The sequence below is a fragment of the Corvus brachyrhynchos genome, unplaced genomic scaffold (assembly GCF_000691975.1).
Source record: "Corvus brachyrhynchos isolate BGI_N302 unplaced genomic scaffold, ASM69197v1 scaffold46, whole genome shotgun sequence".
NCBI classification, from domain to species: domain Eukaryota; kingdom Metazoa; phylum Chordata; class Aves; order Passeriformes; family Corvidae; genus Corvus; species Corvus brachyrhynchos.
In genome coordinates this window covers 1,416,463-1,431,900 of record NW_008238838.1, presented here as the reverse complement: position 1 = coordinate 1,431,900, position 15,438 = coordinate 1,416,463, and the positions used below count along the sequence as shown (strand labels likewise).

At 51.8% G+C, this 15,438-nt stretch overlaps 1 protein-coding gene across 1 annotated transcript in view; it reads right to left on the bottom strand.

Annotated features, from left to right (window-relative positions):
* KIRREL3 (kin of IRRE like 3 (Drosophila)) overlaps positions 1-15,438 on the bottom strand; it is a 142,219-nt gene that overhangs the window by 45,517 nt on the left and 81,264 nt on the right. The window contains exons 6-8 of the mRNA XM_017738339.1: positions 10,462-10,619; positions 6,856-7,006; positions 955-1,060 (exon numbers count right to left, since the gene is read on the bottom strand). Coding sequence (XP_017593828.1) covers positions 955-1,060; positions 6,856-7,006; positions 10,462-10,619 — 415 coding nt within the window. The remainder of the gene's footprint in view (positions 1-954; positions 1,061-6,855; positions 7,007-10,461; positions 10,620-15,438) is intronic.

The following is a 15,438-nucleotide window of genomic DNA, read 5'->3' as shown; positions in this document are numbered from 1 at the left end:
CCTCTGGGAGAAGAACCTAAACCTCCCCTGGCACAGCTCCAGCCGTTCTCTCAGATCCTGTCCCTGGTCACCAGAGAGAAGAGAGGACCAGGGAGGCTCGGGGCTGGCAGGGACCCCATGCACCACCTGCACCCCAGACCTGTCTCAGCAGCAAGCGCCGCATTTCCTCCTGCTCCGAATCTCCTCAACCACCCGTGCCCTGCTCCGAGCTCACTGTGGCCGTGCAGGGGCCCTGCAGACCATGGCCAGCAGTGATGACCCCACCTGCTCAGGGAGAATGTCCCACTCAGAGAGATCCCATCCCCTGTGTCCCCTCACATCTCCAGCGCCTGCACCTCTGCTCTGGCCCCTCCTGAGCTCAGCTCCACCGTGCTGGGCACGGAGAGGCTTTATGGTGGTGGCTTAAGGGTTACATGGAGATGGCAATAAAGCTGCTGTGTTCAAATTTTTTTAGAGTGTGCAAAAAAAGGAGAGGAATTTTCCTAAAATAGTCTTTTCACTCGGTGTGCATTGCTCACGATGACCCCAAACAGATGGCTCGGTGCCAGGCCTCTCAATGCGCTCCAAGATGAATCCCTGACCGAGGAGTTGCTGCACACAGAACGTGGCAGACGCCCGGCGAGCGGCGCAAGTGGAGCCTCTCGATGTGCAACAACAGCATCAAGGCCAGAGCGGCACCAGGGAGCCGCCGGAGTGGGGTGCTGGGATGACCCTGCCGCAGCAGGGATAAGGGGCTGGCTCCAGCCATGGCACCCCTCGGCTGCGGGACAGCAGAGGCCATGGGGATGAGCCACAGCGAGCACCAAGCAGTGAGAAACACGGGAGGAGGTGGAATGGCCACCAGAAACCACAGCCAGAGGGGCTGAGCTCTTTTGGGTCACCTGCAGGGAAGGCGAGAGGGTCTCAGCAGAGGGCTGGACTGAGGTGTCAGGGGTGCCAGGAGTGCCACCTTACCTGTACTGGGTGACAGCAGGGTTGGCCTTGGCGGAGCAGTGGAACTTCACAGTGTTGTCCTCCAGCACCGGCTGCGGCTCCACGGACAGGTTCACCAGAGGGGGGTCTGCCAAGAGAGACAGGCCCATGAGAAACTCAAAGGCACGGTTTGGGTTGGAAGGGACATTAAAGATTGTCCAGTTCCACTCCTTTCCATGGTCAGGGACACCTTCCACTAGCCCAGGTTGCTCCAAGCCCCGTCCCACCCAGCCTTGGACACTTCCAGCTTCTCCAGACGACCTGTGCCAGGGCCTCACCACCCTCACAGGGAAGAATTTCTTCCTGAAATCTCATCTATCCCTGCCTCTGGCAGTGGGAAGCCATTTTCCAGTTTAAAGCCATTTTTCAGTTTAAAGCCATATAACGATTGTCAGACAGGCTGATGCCATGAACGCTGCTCTTCTCTTGAAGGGCTTCAGTGCATAAGACAGGAAGAGGAGCCACAGACATCGTTTGATGTAACATTTCACTTGGAAAATGTGACTGCTGGCTCTGATTCTCATTTAAGGACATAAACTCGCCTGCTCTGAGACACTCCAGTTTAATATCTCGCTGTGTAACAATGATCTTTTGTCTATCCTCTGACTTTAAAGTGGCATTTCTGCTCTTTCATCAGCCTAATCATCTCTGCCAGGGCCTTACTGGTGCCACAGGCTGCTCCAGTCATCCAACTGCTCCTCAGTTTCTCTCCTTCTTTTCACATGAGAAGCATCTAAATGCTTCAGCTGCAAATAAAATTTAGGAAAGAACCAATGAAAGCAAGCGGGAAATGGGTGAAATGTTTAGATGAATGTAAGAGACGGTCCGAAAATCCCTCATCTGCCTCACGATCATCGCCGAAGACAGAGACTGAACACAGCAGTCCTGGCCTGGCTGAGGTGGGATTGTCTGCCAAGTGTGGCCTACGGGTGTGCCCACTGGGAACTGGTACGCATTCCTGAGGAAAATTAGTGCAGGTCACAATGGACTGCGCCGTTCTTGCTGCCCAGGCGGGAAGGACTGCGCTGAAGCGGAAAGGAACGACCTGTCCTGTACACCTCTCTGGTACACCTGTCTTGTACGTCTGTCCTGTACCTGTTTCCCAAAGCAACGAACCCCATAACAATGGCTGTAGATTCCCCAACCTCTTGGCCAGTTGCCCCTCGCTTCTGAAAAGGACTATAAAGGGACCTTCTAAAAAAACCGAGGCGGAGATCTCCCCACGGAAAGAAGACGAATCTATTGGCGGAAGACCACGAGTACTTCGTCTCATCCGTTGGTAGCTATTGCCCCTCTTTTCCCTCTCTCTCTCTCTCTCTCTCTCTCTTACTCTCTTCTATTGCATTACTGTGTTGTGGGCACTTAATAAAGGTGCACTGCTTTGATTAAAACTGAAATCTCTTGTGTCCTTTTACACTCTGAGATCGATAAACGAACCATCACGACCCCCGCTTGCATTAGCGGATCGTGACAATGAAGAATATCCAGAGTTGTTCTAATTTTTCACGATGACTGATGTCAGGCCTTCAGCTTTAGGTTTTAAGCATGGGATCTCATTTGAGGGGAAAAAGCAGAAAGAAATGGCCTTGTGGAGGGTTTTTGCGGTGCCTGAAGAACCAGCTGTCCCATGGCAGAGGGTGTTGGGGCTCATCAACCCAGCTGAGGGGCTCTCCTGCCCTTGAGGGGGGAGTCTGCTGCACATATGCACAAACACATCCCAGAACAGGACATGTTACGTGTTCAACTTTCCCTGCTGCCTCTCTCCTCTTCCAAGGGCCTCAGCAATGTCCTTCCCAGCTGGAAAATGGGGAAAGGCTGCAGCTGACAGGGTGGGTGGGCAGAGAAGCTGTTGGCACACCCTGGTGCAGGGCACCTCCCTTGGCCTCACGTGTGCTAGGGCATTCCGGAGGCCTGGGCTGGGGTGTGGGGTCAGCGCTGCAGGGCTGGACACGGCCCAGCGCTCGAGTTCTGTGAGGATGCCGTGGAGCTGTGGCTCCAGCCAAGCCCAAGGAGCGTCCTGGTGATTAAGAGGGATGGAAGTTTCCCTGCCAGCCTCTCCCTCCACCATACACATGTCAGGGTCCTGCTGGAGCCACCTGGCTCAGGCAGCTCTCAGCGCCTTTGCTGGAGGGTGTGGGCTCCAACTGGGCGTACTGGTGTGGGAACTGCATCCAGAGCAACCCCGTGTTATCCCAAGCCTGCGAGGGGCAAGGTGAGCAGCTTGGGGACGCAAGCGGAGTCTCGGAGGTGGCCTCGGCAGTGACCTTGGCTGGGCGGGAGGGGAGAAGCCAAGTCCCGGCGGCTCTCCAGTGCCTCCTTCTCCTCCACCCCACGGTATTTACCCAGCCGGAGCCTGGCTTTGTTGTGAGCAAAGCCACCTGCCTTCCTGATGGGAAATTATGACGGGGAAATTATAGGTATTTTCAATTTACCCTAATTTCATTTTAAAATGTGCAATTCAAATGACAATAAAGATGGGCGCACTTGGGAATATAAATGAGCTTCCCTGACACAGCAGCCCAGAGATGTATGGCGGGCTCCTAATTCATTCCCAGGCATCCTGACACTTCCCTATTGTTAGACAACAACAGCTAATCACCTTCCTTTGTTAAGTATGAATCACACTTCTCTTTAGGAGCTTCCCCATTGTTTGATGGGTTAGGAGCTGTGCCTACGATTTACAGAGGAGTCTCTTTGTATTAAAATGAGCCCGGCTCCCTCCTGCACTCAAAATAATAATAAAAAAAAAAAAATTAAGAAGACAGGAAAAAAAAAAAAAAGAAAGAGCAAAGGAAGTGAATTAAAGTCTTTGATCTCGCCTGTCAGAAATGGGATTGGGCTTTCGAATATTGCGGGTGTTGTGGATAGCGTGGGCTTGTGTGTGCCAGTGTGTTTCGGGGCATTTTAAAGGGAAAAAAGACACAAATTGTAACTCATCAGGATGTAATTCCACTCGGTTACAATTATAATTCCTGCCTGGCTTCTTGTAATGAATTTGAATGATGGAATGCGATAGAGCCAGCCCACAGGCGGCGGGGGAGGAGAGGGTGCGAGTGCTCGTGCGGGTACCGCGCCACAGCGGGACCAGCACCGGGACCGGCACCAGGACCAGCACCACTCCTTGCCAGCCCCTCAGCCTGGGAGGCACCTTGGCAAACCCCTCAGCTCCCACTGTTCCCACTCAGCACCTCGGGAATGGCCACAGGCTGAGCTCTGTGGGCTGCGGGCACTGTGCTGGCGCTTGCCCTGCCACTTGCGGATCCCTCTCCGTGCTCCTCTCCCCTGTGGACAAACCCTTCTGAACCTCTTTGCTCAGGCTAAGATGCCACTTCAGCCCTGGGCTTTCCACTCCCCAGGGGGAAGCACAAAAGGGAATCAAACACTGCAAAGCTCCAAGGATAAACGCAGCAGGAGACCCTCCAGAGCAGCGATGTGCCCCTCATCACCCTCCACTTTGCTTCTCCTCCTCCCACCTCCTGCAAAAACATCCAAATCCCTTCTTGCCACGACAAAAAAAAGGTGTAAAAATGAGCAACTGCACATGTGTGTGCAGAGGCTTGGAGCAAATGGCTTTGGATAAGCAATAACCCCGCTCCTCCCCATCCCGGCACGCCGGGTGTGCATTTCCATGGAGCCACTGGGCTCCTGCAGTATAAATAGTTTATGCCATATCAAACTATTAAACATGATTTTAATCCCACTTGTGATGTTCGACGCATAACTCACAGGAGGCTGACTTTGATGTGGCTGGTGGAACGGAAATCACATTGAACAGATGTTCCAGCTGGAGCCGCTTAGTATTTCCATTACAGACCCTGCACTGGGGTTTTTTCCAGCTCTTTCTGCCAATTCCCCCCCCTTTTTTTATATATATTTGTAAGGGGGAGGGTTTTATGACTCAGCTCTTCCATTGCTGCTATGGTGGTCAGGCATGAGATTGATGGGAGCCCAAATTCAACTGAGGATAATCTCTCCCACCTTGCACACACCCTTCCTGGGAATAACCCCCATCCCGGCGTTTCTCTGCTGCCTGGGAGCATTGCTGATGTTCTTTTGAGTGGCAAAAGAAAATGTAAGACAGCAGTAGGAGTGATTTACCAGGCTGCTGCTTCCTGGGAAGGATTATTTTTGGTTCCCTGGGATAAGTTTGCAAGGCCTTCTCTCAAACCACACAGCTGGGTGGTGTTTGCTGTGGTGTGAATTCAACCTCCACTGCTGGAGGTGGAGAGTGCAGGGCCCAGGAGGATGCAGCAGCTCGTGCCAGGCTGGGAAGAGCTCCACAGCCAACAACTGCTGCCTGATTTTCCTTATTCTTGCAGAAACCACTCCTTTCTCTCCCCAGGGTGCTGCTTCTGTGCTAGATATTGGAATAAGACCCACGAGCAGGACTTCCCAGAACAATTCCCTAGGGAAAAACGAGCGGCCCAGATACTTTTTGCTTAGGAAAAGCACCTTTAGCTCTTTGCAAAGTGAACGCAGCTGGTTGTCTGCAAGGCTGGGAGTGAAACCTCATGAACTAAAGCTGCGTTCATAGTTGAACCTGATGATCTTAGAGGTCTTTTCCAACCTTCACAATTCCATGATTCTGTGACTAGGTGCAGCTAGGGCAGGCTTGTGCATCTGGGTCAAAATCCATCCCACCTCAGCTTGGTTAATCCATCTTAGTATTTTTCTACCCCATCACCCATCCAGCTTCGGGAAATTGATATCCTCATTAGCCCCCATTAAGAACAACATACTTTTAGTAGCTGGGTATAATATTATTGTTATTACATTCACAGCGTGGATTATTTAATAGCTCGGAGTGGAAATTGGTGCTCTTTATTGGGTTTTTCTCTTTCCCAAACAGATTCCATGTGGCTGTGGGGATTCAGCTCACGTCTCCAGCCCACACTGTACTGCCCAGTGTAATGACGGCTCCGCTCTGCGCTGTTTGTGTGAGTGTGTCTCCCGCTATTGTAGCTGTTTGCTGGCTGTGAAATAACCCAAGCTATTATCTCATTTTATCTGCCCAGTTCTGTCAGGACATGCAGCCAGCGACCCAAGAGCCTGGTAATCTTCCGGCAGCAAAAGCTGCAAGTCTTAAATGGTGAATTTTCTGCTGCGCTCGAGTTTGTTCAGTTGAGTTTGCCAGTTTTAATTGGTCTCTGGAAAGCAGCTGGCATGCTAATATCGAACACCCTGCTTTTGCAAGTCGTGGGTAAATACAGCTGCAGGAACTGCGTGTGTGAATGGAGCCTGGCTGGAAGGGGTCAGGAGGAGCCCAAGAGCAACAGCTACTGCAGAGGAGGAGGGAAGAGGCCTGTGAAATGTGAATTTTGGAGGATGGCAAATTTTTCTCTGTGGATTTACAGTAAAGGGCGAATGGTACAGCTCTGAACACAGCCCTGTCTCCTGAGGTGGTGACTGGCTTTGGCTTTGTGTCATGGCAGGGACACTGTCCCCATCAGGTATCACAACAAACATACCACTGAACTGCCTGTAAACACGCGATTCAGCACCAGAAATCCTGATGGGACTTATCTCTGCTACTGGCCATGCCCAGAGATGTTGCTTGCTCACCCAAAACCCTCTGGGATCCATCCCTGCTCCAAAGACCCCCGAGGGCCTGGATCAGGGCACAGCTGGGCCACCCAGAGCATGGCAGCTGGTGCTGCTTTTGCTCAAATCCACGGACACATGGGAAGCAGGATATCCCTGTTGTGTGGCGTTCCTCGGTGCCCCAGGGCGCTCAGGGGACATGGGAGATCCAGCTGGGACTTCACCCCGTTGATACACCAGTAAATCCCAGTAAAGAGAAAACCCCAGCCCCAGCATGCTGCTCCTGACTGGAGGGCAGAGAGGCCGGGATCTCCCAGCAGCCAGAGGTGGCCGTGTACTCACGCTGGATGTCGATGGTGACAGAAGTCTCCTTCCCGCTGGGAATGGCTTTGTTGGTGGCACGGCACACAATGCTCTCCCCGTTCTCAATGTCCGAGGGGGCGATGAACAGGGTGCTCATGATGCTCTCCCTCTTGCCGTCACGGAGGAGCGTCTGTGAGGGGGAGACAGGGATGAGGAGCTGGAGAGGGGCCCTTTCCCCATCTCCAGGCTCAATAGGAGCTTCTCAGCCAAGCAGCTTCCTGAAATAACAATTCCTCTGGCTGGAATCGGCCAAAAGCCTTAGGAGAATAACAAAGACAAATTTCACTGCACTTCCCTGGGAATTGGGCTCTTAACTCCCATCTGCTTCCCTGTAGCCCTGCTGTGCCTAGGCTGGGGAGGAACGCTCCGGTGGGATACGTCACCCACCATCCCAGGAAAGAGGGAGCCAGAGGCAAATGGCTTTGTGACCCCGCTGGCATCCTCTGCCAGGTGAGTGCATGAAGCTGCTGGGCACTCCTCATAGGGATGAGGGGTGATGCCGGCTGCCAGCAGCACGGACTGACCCGGGCCATGGATCCTTGGCTCTGGACCAGCCCATGGTAAATCATCAGCTCTCAGGTCTTGACTGATGGGGGCCAGAGATCCAAACCCTGGTGGTAACCAGCTCTACCTGCTCAGCCTTGGCACTGTGCTTCTTCCCTGGATTTATCTGACTTCAGCCCTGGTGCCCTGCCATGCCTCTTTTGGGAGCACAGAAGCCTGGGAGCGCTTCCTTACCACCCCCTAATCCTCCTGCAAGCTCTTACAGGAGGTCACGTCACCCTGTAACCCCGACTTTGATAAACGGAGCCCTCGGATCTTTCAGGATGTTGTGTGGTTTTCAGTCTTTCAATCATTCTCCAACCTCTGACCTCTCTCTCTGGTTTATCAACAGTCTGGATTTTGGACCCTGCCAGGCAGTTTTTCCTTCTAAGTTGGTATCCTTCAAGTTTGTTCCTCAGAGTGGCTTTATGGGGAGATAAACAGATGTCAGCAAGATGTGTGCATGTGGCACTTGGGGACACAATTTAGTGGTGGCCCTGGCAGTGCTGGGGGAATGGCTGGACTTGATTTTGGAGAGCTTTTCCAACCTAAATGATTCTTTGATGCCAAGACTAATGCTTTCCCTGGGCTCATTGTGGCACAGCCTTCATGCACACAGGTTTGTGCCTCTCAAGCACACGAGACAAGGAATGGTGCTGAGAAACTGTCACCACAATCAGCCCAGAATCCCAGAGCCATTAAGGCTGGAAAAGCCCTCCGAGATCGAGTCCATCCATTTACCCAGCACTGACCCATCAAACCACGTCCCTCTCCACCACATCCACGGGTTTTTGGAGCACTTCCAGGGATGGGGAATCCACCACCACGCTGAGAGCCCATTCCAATGGCTGAATACCTTTTCAGTAAAGAAATTTTCCCAATATCCAATCTAAACATCCCCTGGCACGGTTTGAGGCCATTTCCTTTCATCCTGTCTCTTGTTCGCTGGGAGCAGAGCCTGACTCCCACCTGGCCGTCCCCTCCTGGGAGTTGTGGACAGCAAGAAGGTTCCCCTGAGCCTCTTCTTCTGCAGGCTGAGCCCACCCAGCTCCCTCAGACATTCCTGGTGCTCCCAGCCCCTTCTCAGCTCTGCTCCCACCCCTGGACACAAACGCAGGATGCTGCCCTGTCCTGCCTTCATTGTCACCCCGTGTGCCCTTCCCTTGGGGAACGGCCCCATTTTTGGTGCTGGCCTTGTGCTGAACCCTAAGTCTGTGCAGAACTTGCCCCCTATTTGAGGTGAACCTCCAAATCCTGCAGGATCTTGTAACGTTCCCTGTCCCCTTCAGTAGGGATCGGGGGGATTTCAGTCAGCCGTGGCCGTTCTGCACTGCCTGGCTGGGATTGCCAGGGGGCTGCATATGGATCAGTTGGTGGACTGGAAATTCAGAGTAACAAAGAAATTATCACTCAGTGTGAATGGTTTCAGGCAGTCAGTAACCCAAAGAGGGCTTCCTTTTGGCTGGCTGGAATATCTGGATCAAATGAAAGCTGGGTTGGATTTCAGTTTTCTTGAAAAAGCAGAAAGAGGCAAACTGAGGCACTATTTTAAAGGGAGCCTCAAATGGGAAACGTTTCTAAGACACCAAAAATCCAAACTTCCCACTCAAAAAATGTCTAAAATTGTCTGTTAGTTTTTCTAAATGCTGATTTTCTTTTTTAATATGAAAGGGCCTCATGGAAACCTCCAGGAAGTCAGGAGAAACTGAAGTTCAGCCTCAGAAACAGAGGTTTTCCTGACTCCAGGAGGAGGGAAGGATGCTTCCCCCACACAGAACAGGGCTCCCCTCCCAGCCCACCCCTGCCAGCTGCTTAAAATGCCATGGAAATCTCTGTGCTGTGGGACATGGATCTGCAGCCTGCAAAACTCTGCTTCGGAAGGGCATTCCCCCTTCTCTGGGGGACAGGGAAAGGGATCTTCTGTGGGTCTGAAAGGGACAGGGCTCAAAAGTTGTCTTCCCAGGTCCAGGCCTGGCAGCCCTGGAGGGGAAAGCTGGGGGTGAGCGGGATAAGCCATGAACAACTGCACATCAACGGCCTGGATTTTAATTAATTCCACTCGATTTGAGAGAGGGAGAGGTCAGCTCTCTCTAATTAGTGCTGCCTCTCGCATCGCACGCAGGGAGATGGGGCAGGTTCCCCTCTGCTCACCCCTGGCTGCAGAGAAGCAGCTCAGCTTCAGCCAGGAGGTGAAGGAGGAGGAGGAGGCAGGGAGGGTGTTCTGCCTCCTCTGCTCTCCCCAGCAAATCAGGATACTGCTGGAATGAGGCTGGATGGCGGCTTCACAGTGGCAGCAGAGGGTGAAATGTTTATTAAAGATCTTCGGGAGCTCGAGGAATGGCTCTGACTGCCCCCTTTGAAGTTTTGGCTGCAGACTGACCCATTTTCGGTCTGGAATTTTGCTGTTTTGAAATTTTTCATTAAAAACGTCAAGTGTTAGCAAATCTTTCGCACTCACCAGCCATCAGGAGCCCATAAGCATGTGGGGGAGAACATGTGGGGGCCCATCCCCAGTGTGCTGCTGATTGCTCTTTGATGGTTTCCTTTATGACCCAATAAACGCTTTCTGTCTAAATTAAAAAATGCCAACAATCCTGACACTTTTTCATGGAAAATTGCAGTTGGAGGAGGGGACACACGTCACTGCAAGCAACTTTTGATCCAGAGGTTCTGCTGCAGCCAAGGCTGGGTCAGTTGTGCTGTACATAACATTAACACCACACCCAGCTGGGATTTAGGGGGGACAAGTGGCCATGCCAGGTGATTACAAGCTGTGAGAAGGTACAAAAAGCCAAATTCAGAGCAGAGCCCATTTTGGTGACAGTTTGTGGTTTCTCACTTGCATCCTCCTGACTGTTTTCCCCCCAGCCTCCCTGCTGGGAAGGCTTTATGGAGGGATGCAGGGTGAGAGTCCCAGCTCTGCTGAGCTGAGGGTGCTGCCCCAGATGTTTTGGGGTTGTGTGAAGAGCAGTGTCAGGCCTGGCACCCCTTTGTGAAGCCAGGGAAGAGCACAGGCCTTGTCCCAGCCCCATCCTGCCTCACCTTGGAATACGTGGCTCCGTTGATGACTTCTCCCCTCCTCATCCAGATGATGGAGGCTGCTGGCTTGGCGTTGTCAGCGTGGCAGGTCAGGTTCAGGGGGTCTCCTGCCCTCAGGCTGATGATGGGCCCCCCCATAATGACAGGGTCATCTGGAGGAACTGCAAGCAAAGAGCACAGAGGAGACAACGCCATTTGAAGCATGAAACCCACATTTCTGGAGTCACCTGTGGGGTCACTGGACTGTGACCTCTCAGGCTTTGCATACATTTTGGGATGGCCATGGCACTGCTAGCCACTGTCCCCAGGGTACAGCCACCTGCCTCTTGCTGCTCCCGTGAAAGCTGGGCCCCAGATTTCAACTCCAGCAGCAGCAACTGGAGAAGTTTCTGAGGGGATTTGGGCCAGGTGGCTGCAAGCTTTGCAGGAATATGAGGGATCAGGTCTGTGGTAGATAAATCCATCAAGGGCTACTAAATCCTCAAAGCCCTGCATGTTCCTGAGCTGCAAACTCTGGGAGTATTTGAAAGCAGTATCCCTGCTTGAAATAAATATCCCTGCTGCTCTCTAATCCTGCAGGGAGGGGCTTTCATTTCTGCTACCCTGATGGGTCTGCTTCAGCCAGGACCTGTGCTGGAGATGGAGCTCTGTCCAGCTCCTCATGGAATCAGGGCATTATCTAGGTTGGAAAAGACCTTTAAGATCAAGTCCAGCCATTCCCCCATCACTGCCAAGCCCACCACTATATCATGTCCCCAGGTGCCACATCCACACAGCTCTTAAATCCCCCCAGGGATGAGGACTCCAGCCTGTTCCAGAGGCTGAGAAGTTTGGTCTTACTTACCATGAGAAGTTTGGTCTTACTGACCATCAGTGGGTGTTTCATCAAGACACAAAAAATTCCTGACTAGGTAAGACAAATGCACTTATTTCTGTTCTGTGAGAGAACCAAGCTCAGCCCTCCCTTTCCCCGGCTCTTTAACAGCACTGCCAATCCCATGGATGCCTCACATTATTCCAGGGAAACAGCAGGGAACCTCCTTGTCACTGAAAGCTGCTGGCAACCCCCTCGTTGAGAGCCCTTTCAGCCTAAACTGCTTCCCAAAGGCTCTTAGCTCTTCCCAACCATGACCCTTGGGAAGCCAAATGCTCTACTTGCTACAGACAGATGTGTTGCTCATCTGTCCATGGCCTGTCTGGGGGCTCCTGGGGCCCATGTGGGGGTGGGAGGCCAGCCGGAATGTGAAGGACACATTGGAAGGCGTTCCCAAGTGATGCTGTGATGATTTTTTGCCTTTTCTTTTACACCCCTGTTATACCTTTTTATAACTTCTGTATGCTTACTGTATTTTTTGCCTACATTCTTGGCCTTGTTTGTCAAGCTGAGAGACTAAACATTTTAGAAGCTTCGTAGCTAGGGATCAGTGTGCCCCAGAGCCCAAGGTCCTCTCCAGAACACATTCTGTAAACCAAGATAGAACCATCCAGGGAAGGCTCCTTGGGGAGGGGGGCTCACTTGAGCCTCTCATTGAGGAATCTTTGATAGATCTGCTAATTAGTAACACCTATAATGATATACCTGATCTATTGTGGGTGGGCATTGCGGTGGGCATGGAGGTGCATTCCACCTGGACATGGTGCACCTAAGGATCCTTAAAATAAATCCCAAGGTAAAATCCCTTTTTCCCTTCTAACTGTGTCTGACTCTTGATTTTAAGACCAGGAAAAGGCATCACAAGAAACAGGAAATTGCTCCTTCACACCCTGCTCAGAAGCCGGTGGCAGAACCCTCCTACCCTCAGCATCCTTCAGAGGGGATGCAGTTGGGTGAAATCCACCAGTTTTCTGCCAAAGTGGAGCTGGTTTTGCTCCAAGTCAGGGCCGCTCCCCCTCAGAGCCAACATTGGCCTAAGCCCCCTCTGAAACCCCCAAGTCCATCTCTGCTCCTGAGCCGCCCTCACATTGTCATTGGCTGAGGAATATTTAAAAACTCCTCCAGCGCCGGGCTGGGATCGGGGACTGGGAAGGGATTCTGTTCCCTGACAAGGCAGAGGTGGCTGCCTGCCCCAGGCCGGGATTTGCAGATGTGCTGCGGGCACACCCCGCTGCGCGCACACGCGGCTGCCAGGCGCTCGGAGTAATGGGATTTTTCAGCTCAGTGGGTGGAACTCAAGGACTGGGGGAAAAAAGCTTTTCTACACGGATCCAAAATGTACTTCTTTTTTTTTTTTTTTTTTCTTCTTCCAGGCTAAAAGAGTGGAAAAAGAAAGTGAAAAATCTGTGGTTTGAGTTAGTTGGAATGCCTGTCACTGAGATGTGGAAATGGGAACAATTCTGCTCCATTCTGCTGTTATTTAACTATTAAGGAAGTATGAATTTTAATTTAAAATATTTATTTATTTTATTTCATTGGATGAGTTTATGCTGTTTAAAACCAAATCTGGCATTTTTCAATAGTTTTTTTCCCTTCGCTGAATCCATTAATTGAATTTGACCTCTGCTTGTAAAAAATATTGAAAATTCATCTTGTAGAGTGGGGAAAAAACCAGCCCACAAATCTTTTTCTGAAGACCATCTTGGAATTTAATGAAGGCACTTTTGTGGTGTGATGTTTGGCATTCTTGACTTTTTTTCCTGGTATTCCTGCAGCAACATCTCCCCAGCAAAGCAATCCAGGGTGTCCCTTAGCTGCCCACTAGGGGATATTATGGGATAGAGGACAACATAAAGCAAACAAACATGGAATCACTTATCTGCCCTGTGCCAGAAATCCTTGTTTTTCACAGTTTTGCTCCCCGTGGGATCAGCAGCCAGCCTTGAGGAGCTGCTTATGGCGATGAGGAGAGGATGGGCCCTGGCAACCTCTTCCCAAGTAACTGGTTTTCATCGCCCAGTCCTCCAGGTAGCCGTGAATTATTGATGTCTCCAGGCTCCCTAAGAGGGAATTTGGTTGGGGTGGAGGGGCTGATGAAGAGGAATCTGTGATGTCTCGCTAACTTCTGTAAAATGAAGGATGGATGTATTTCTTCCCCACACCAACTCCAGCCCGGGAGAGGACGCAGAGGAGGAGGAGGAGGAGAATGACAGATAAAAAGTGGAGAAGAAGAAAGCAGGGAAAGCAAGAAGCCGGTAGCATGGAGCCATGATCCATTATTCATCCACTGAGCTCCCAGGATTGGTTGTTATTATGAGGCACCACTACAGAATCTGGTCTCCTAATTTTTAATCACGTAGCTATGGAAGCGCTAGCCTTCCTGATTAAACCAGGGATATAATTAGGAAGCGTTGTTTGGGGCTGCAGGGGGGGTTTTTCATGACAGCAAAGCAAAAGCAGTTAACCCGCATGTGCCTGGGAAGATGAAAATGATGGAGAAGGGATCCAGGATGGCTCCAGCCCACAGGAGTAGGAGCAGAGAGCTGGATGGAAAGGGCTTCAAGGTGCACCCAGGGAGGTGTAGTTGGGATATCAGGGAAAAGTTCTTCACTGAAAGAGTGGTCAGGTGGGAACAGGCTGCCCAAGGCAGTGGTGGAGTCCCAAGGAGTGGTGGATGGGGATCCCCAGATGTGGCACTTGGGGACGTGGTTAGTGGTGAACACGCTGGCAGTGCTGGGGGAACTGTTGGACTCGATGGGCTTAGAGGGCTTTTCCAACCTGAATGATTCCATGAGTCCATGACATGTGGCTCTTTATGGGGTGGGAGCCTCCATATATATCCCCAAATGGACATGAGAGTGAAACCTCCCGGGGTGGAGGTGAATCACCCCAGCAGAAAATCTCCTGTTCCTCACATTGCCCTCAAGACCTCAGCTGGACACTCATCCCCCTCTTCACCGCAGACAAAACTTTCCACAGAAATGCTGACAAACTTCTCCCTGCCAAACCCCTCATTTTCTGTCAAAGTAAAGGGATTACTGAATATTTTTAAACCAGCCTTGGACAGGCTCAATAGATTCTCCATGTGGGTTGCCTGGATGAGAGAGGACAGCTTGGGGTTTCTGCTCCCTGCCCTCTGGGAAAGTGCATCTTACAGCACATCAGCATAAAGAAACACCATTACATGATGGTGCTCTTGGTGCATTCATCAGCTTTTTAAATTAGTTGTTAGAGGCTTTCCTGCACACTGTCCCACCCTGCACAACTTCCCCCTGACTAATTAGTGAGCCCCCACAGGATTCTTCAGCGCTGGGCTGAGACCCCAGGCTAGCACTGCCTTTGAGTCAGGAATGACGTGGATGTCTCTCAATGCTCCCGGCAGCTGGACAAGGATGTGGCAAGCAAACAGAGCCTCAGTCATTAGCAATATTTACTGAGCTAACAGGATCCTCCAGCAGCCAGGTCCTGGAAGTGGAGGAAGCAAAAAGCCCTGCAGCGACCAGTACGTTTTCCCTAATTAAGGCTGTTTTCCTGGGTTGTTGTGGCTGGTACCTCACTGCTGCTGGGTTTGTGTAACCAACCTCCTCTTCTTGGGGCCAACCTCTCCTTCAGTGTTAAGTGATTCAACCCCAGCACCTGCTGGTGGGTAAGGGCCACCCAGCTGCTGGGCTGGAGAGGCAGGCACTGAGCAGCCCCTGAGGGTTGCCCTGAGCCAAATACCTGCAAGGAATGTTCAGCTGGTGTTAGACTCAGCACAAGAGCCCCCTGTGGAATGAAATCCCTTGGATAAGGCCTTGCTCATCTTCATGGCTCCCCTTCCCCATGGGGTCTGTGGCACTTGGGGATCTGGGCCCAGCTCGTGTGGGAGTTAAATAACAGTGACCAGAGGATGCTCCTGGTGATCACAATGTGCCACGAAACACTGGAAGCCCCAAAGCTGAGAGAACAAGTGTAAATCATTTGGGGGTGTTCAACCTGGAGAGGAAAAGGCTCCAGGGACACCTCAGAGCCCCTTGCAGGGCCTAAAGGGGCTCCAGCAGAGCTGGAGAGGGACTGGGGACAAGGCATGGAGGGACAGGACACAGGGAATGGCTTCCCACTGCCAG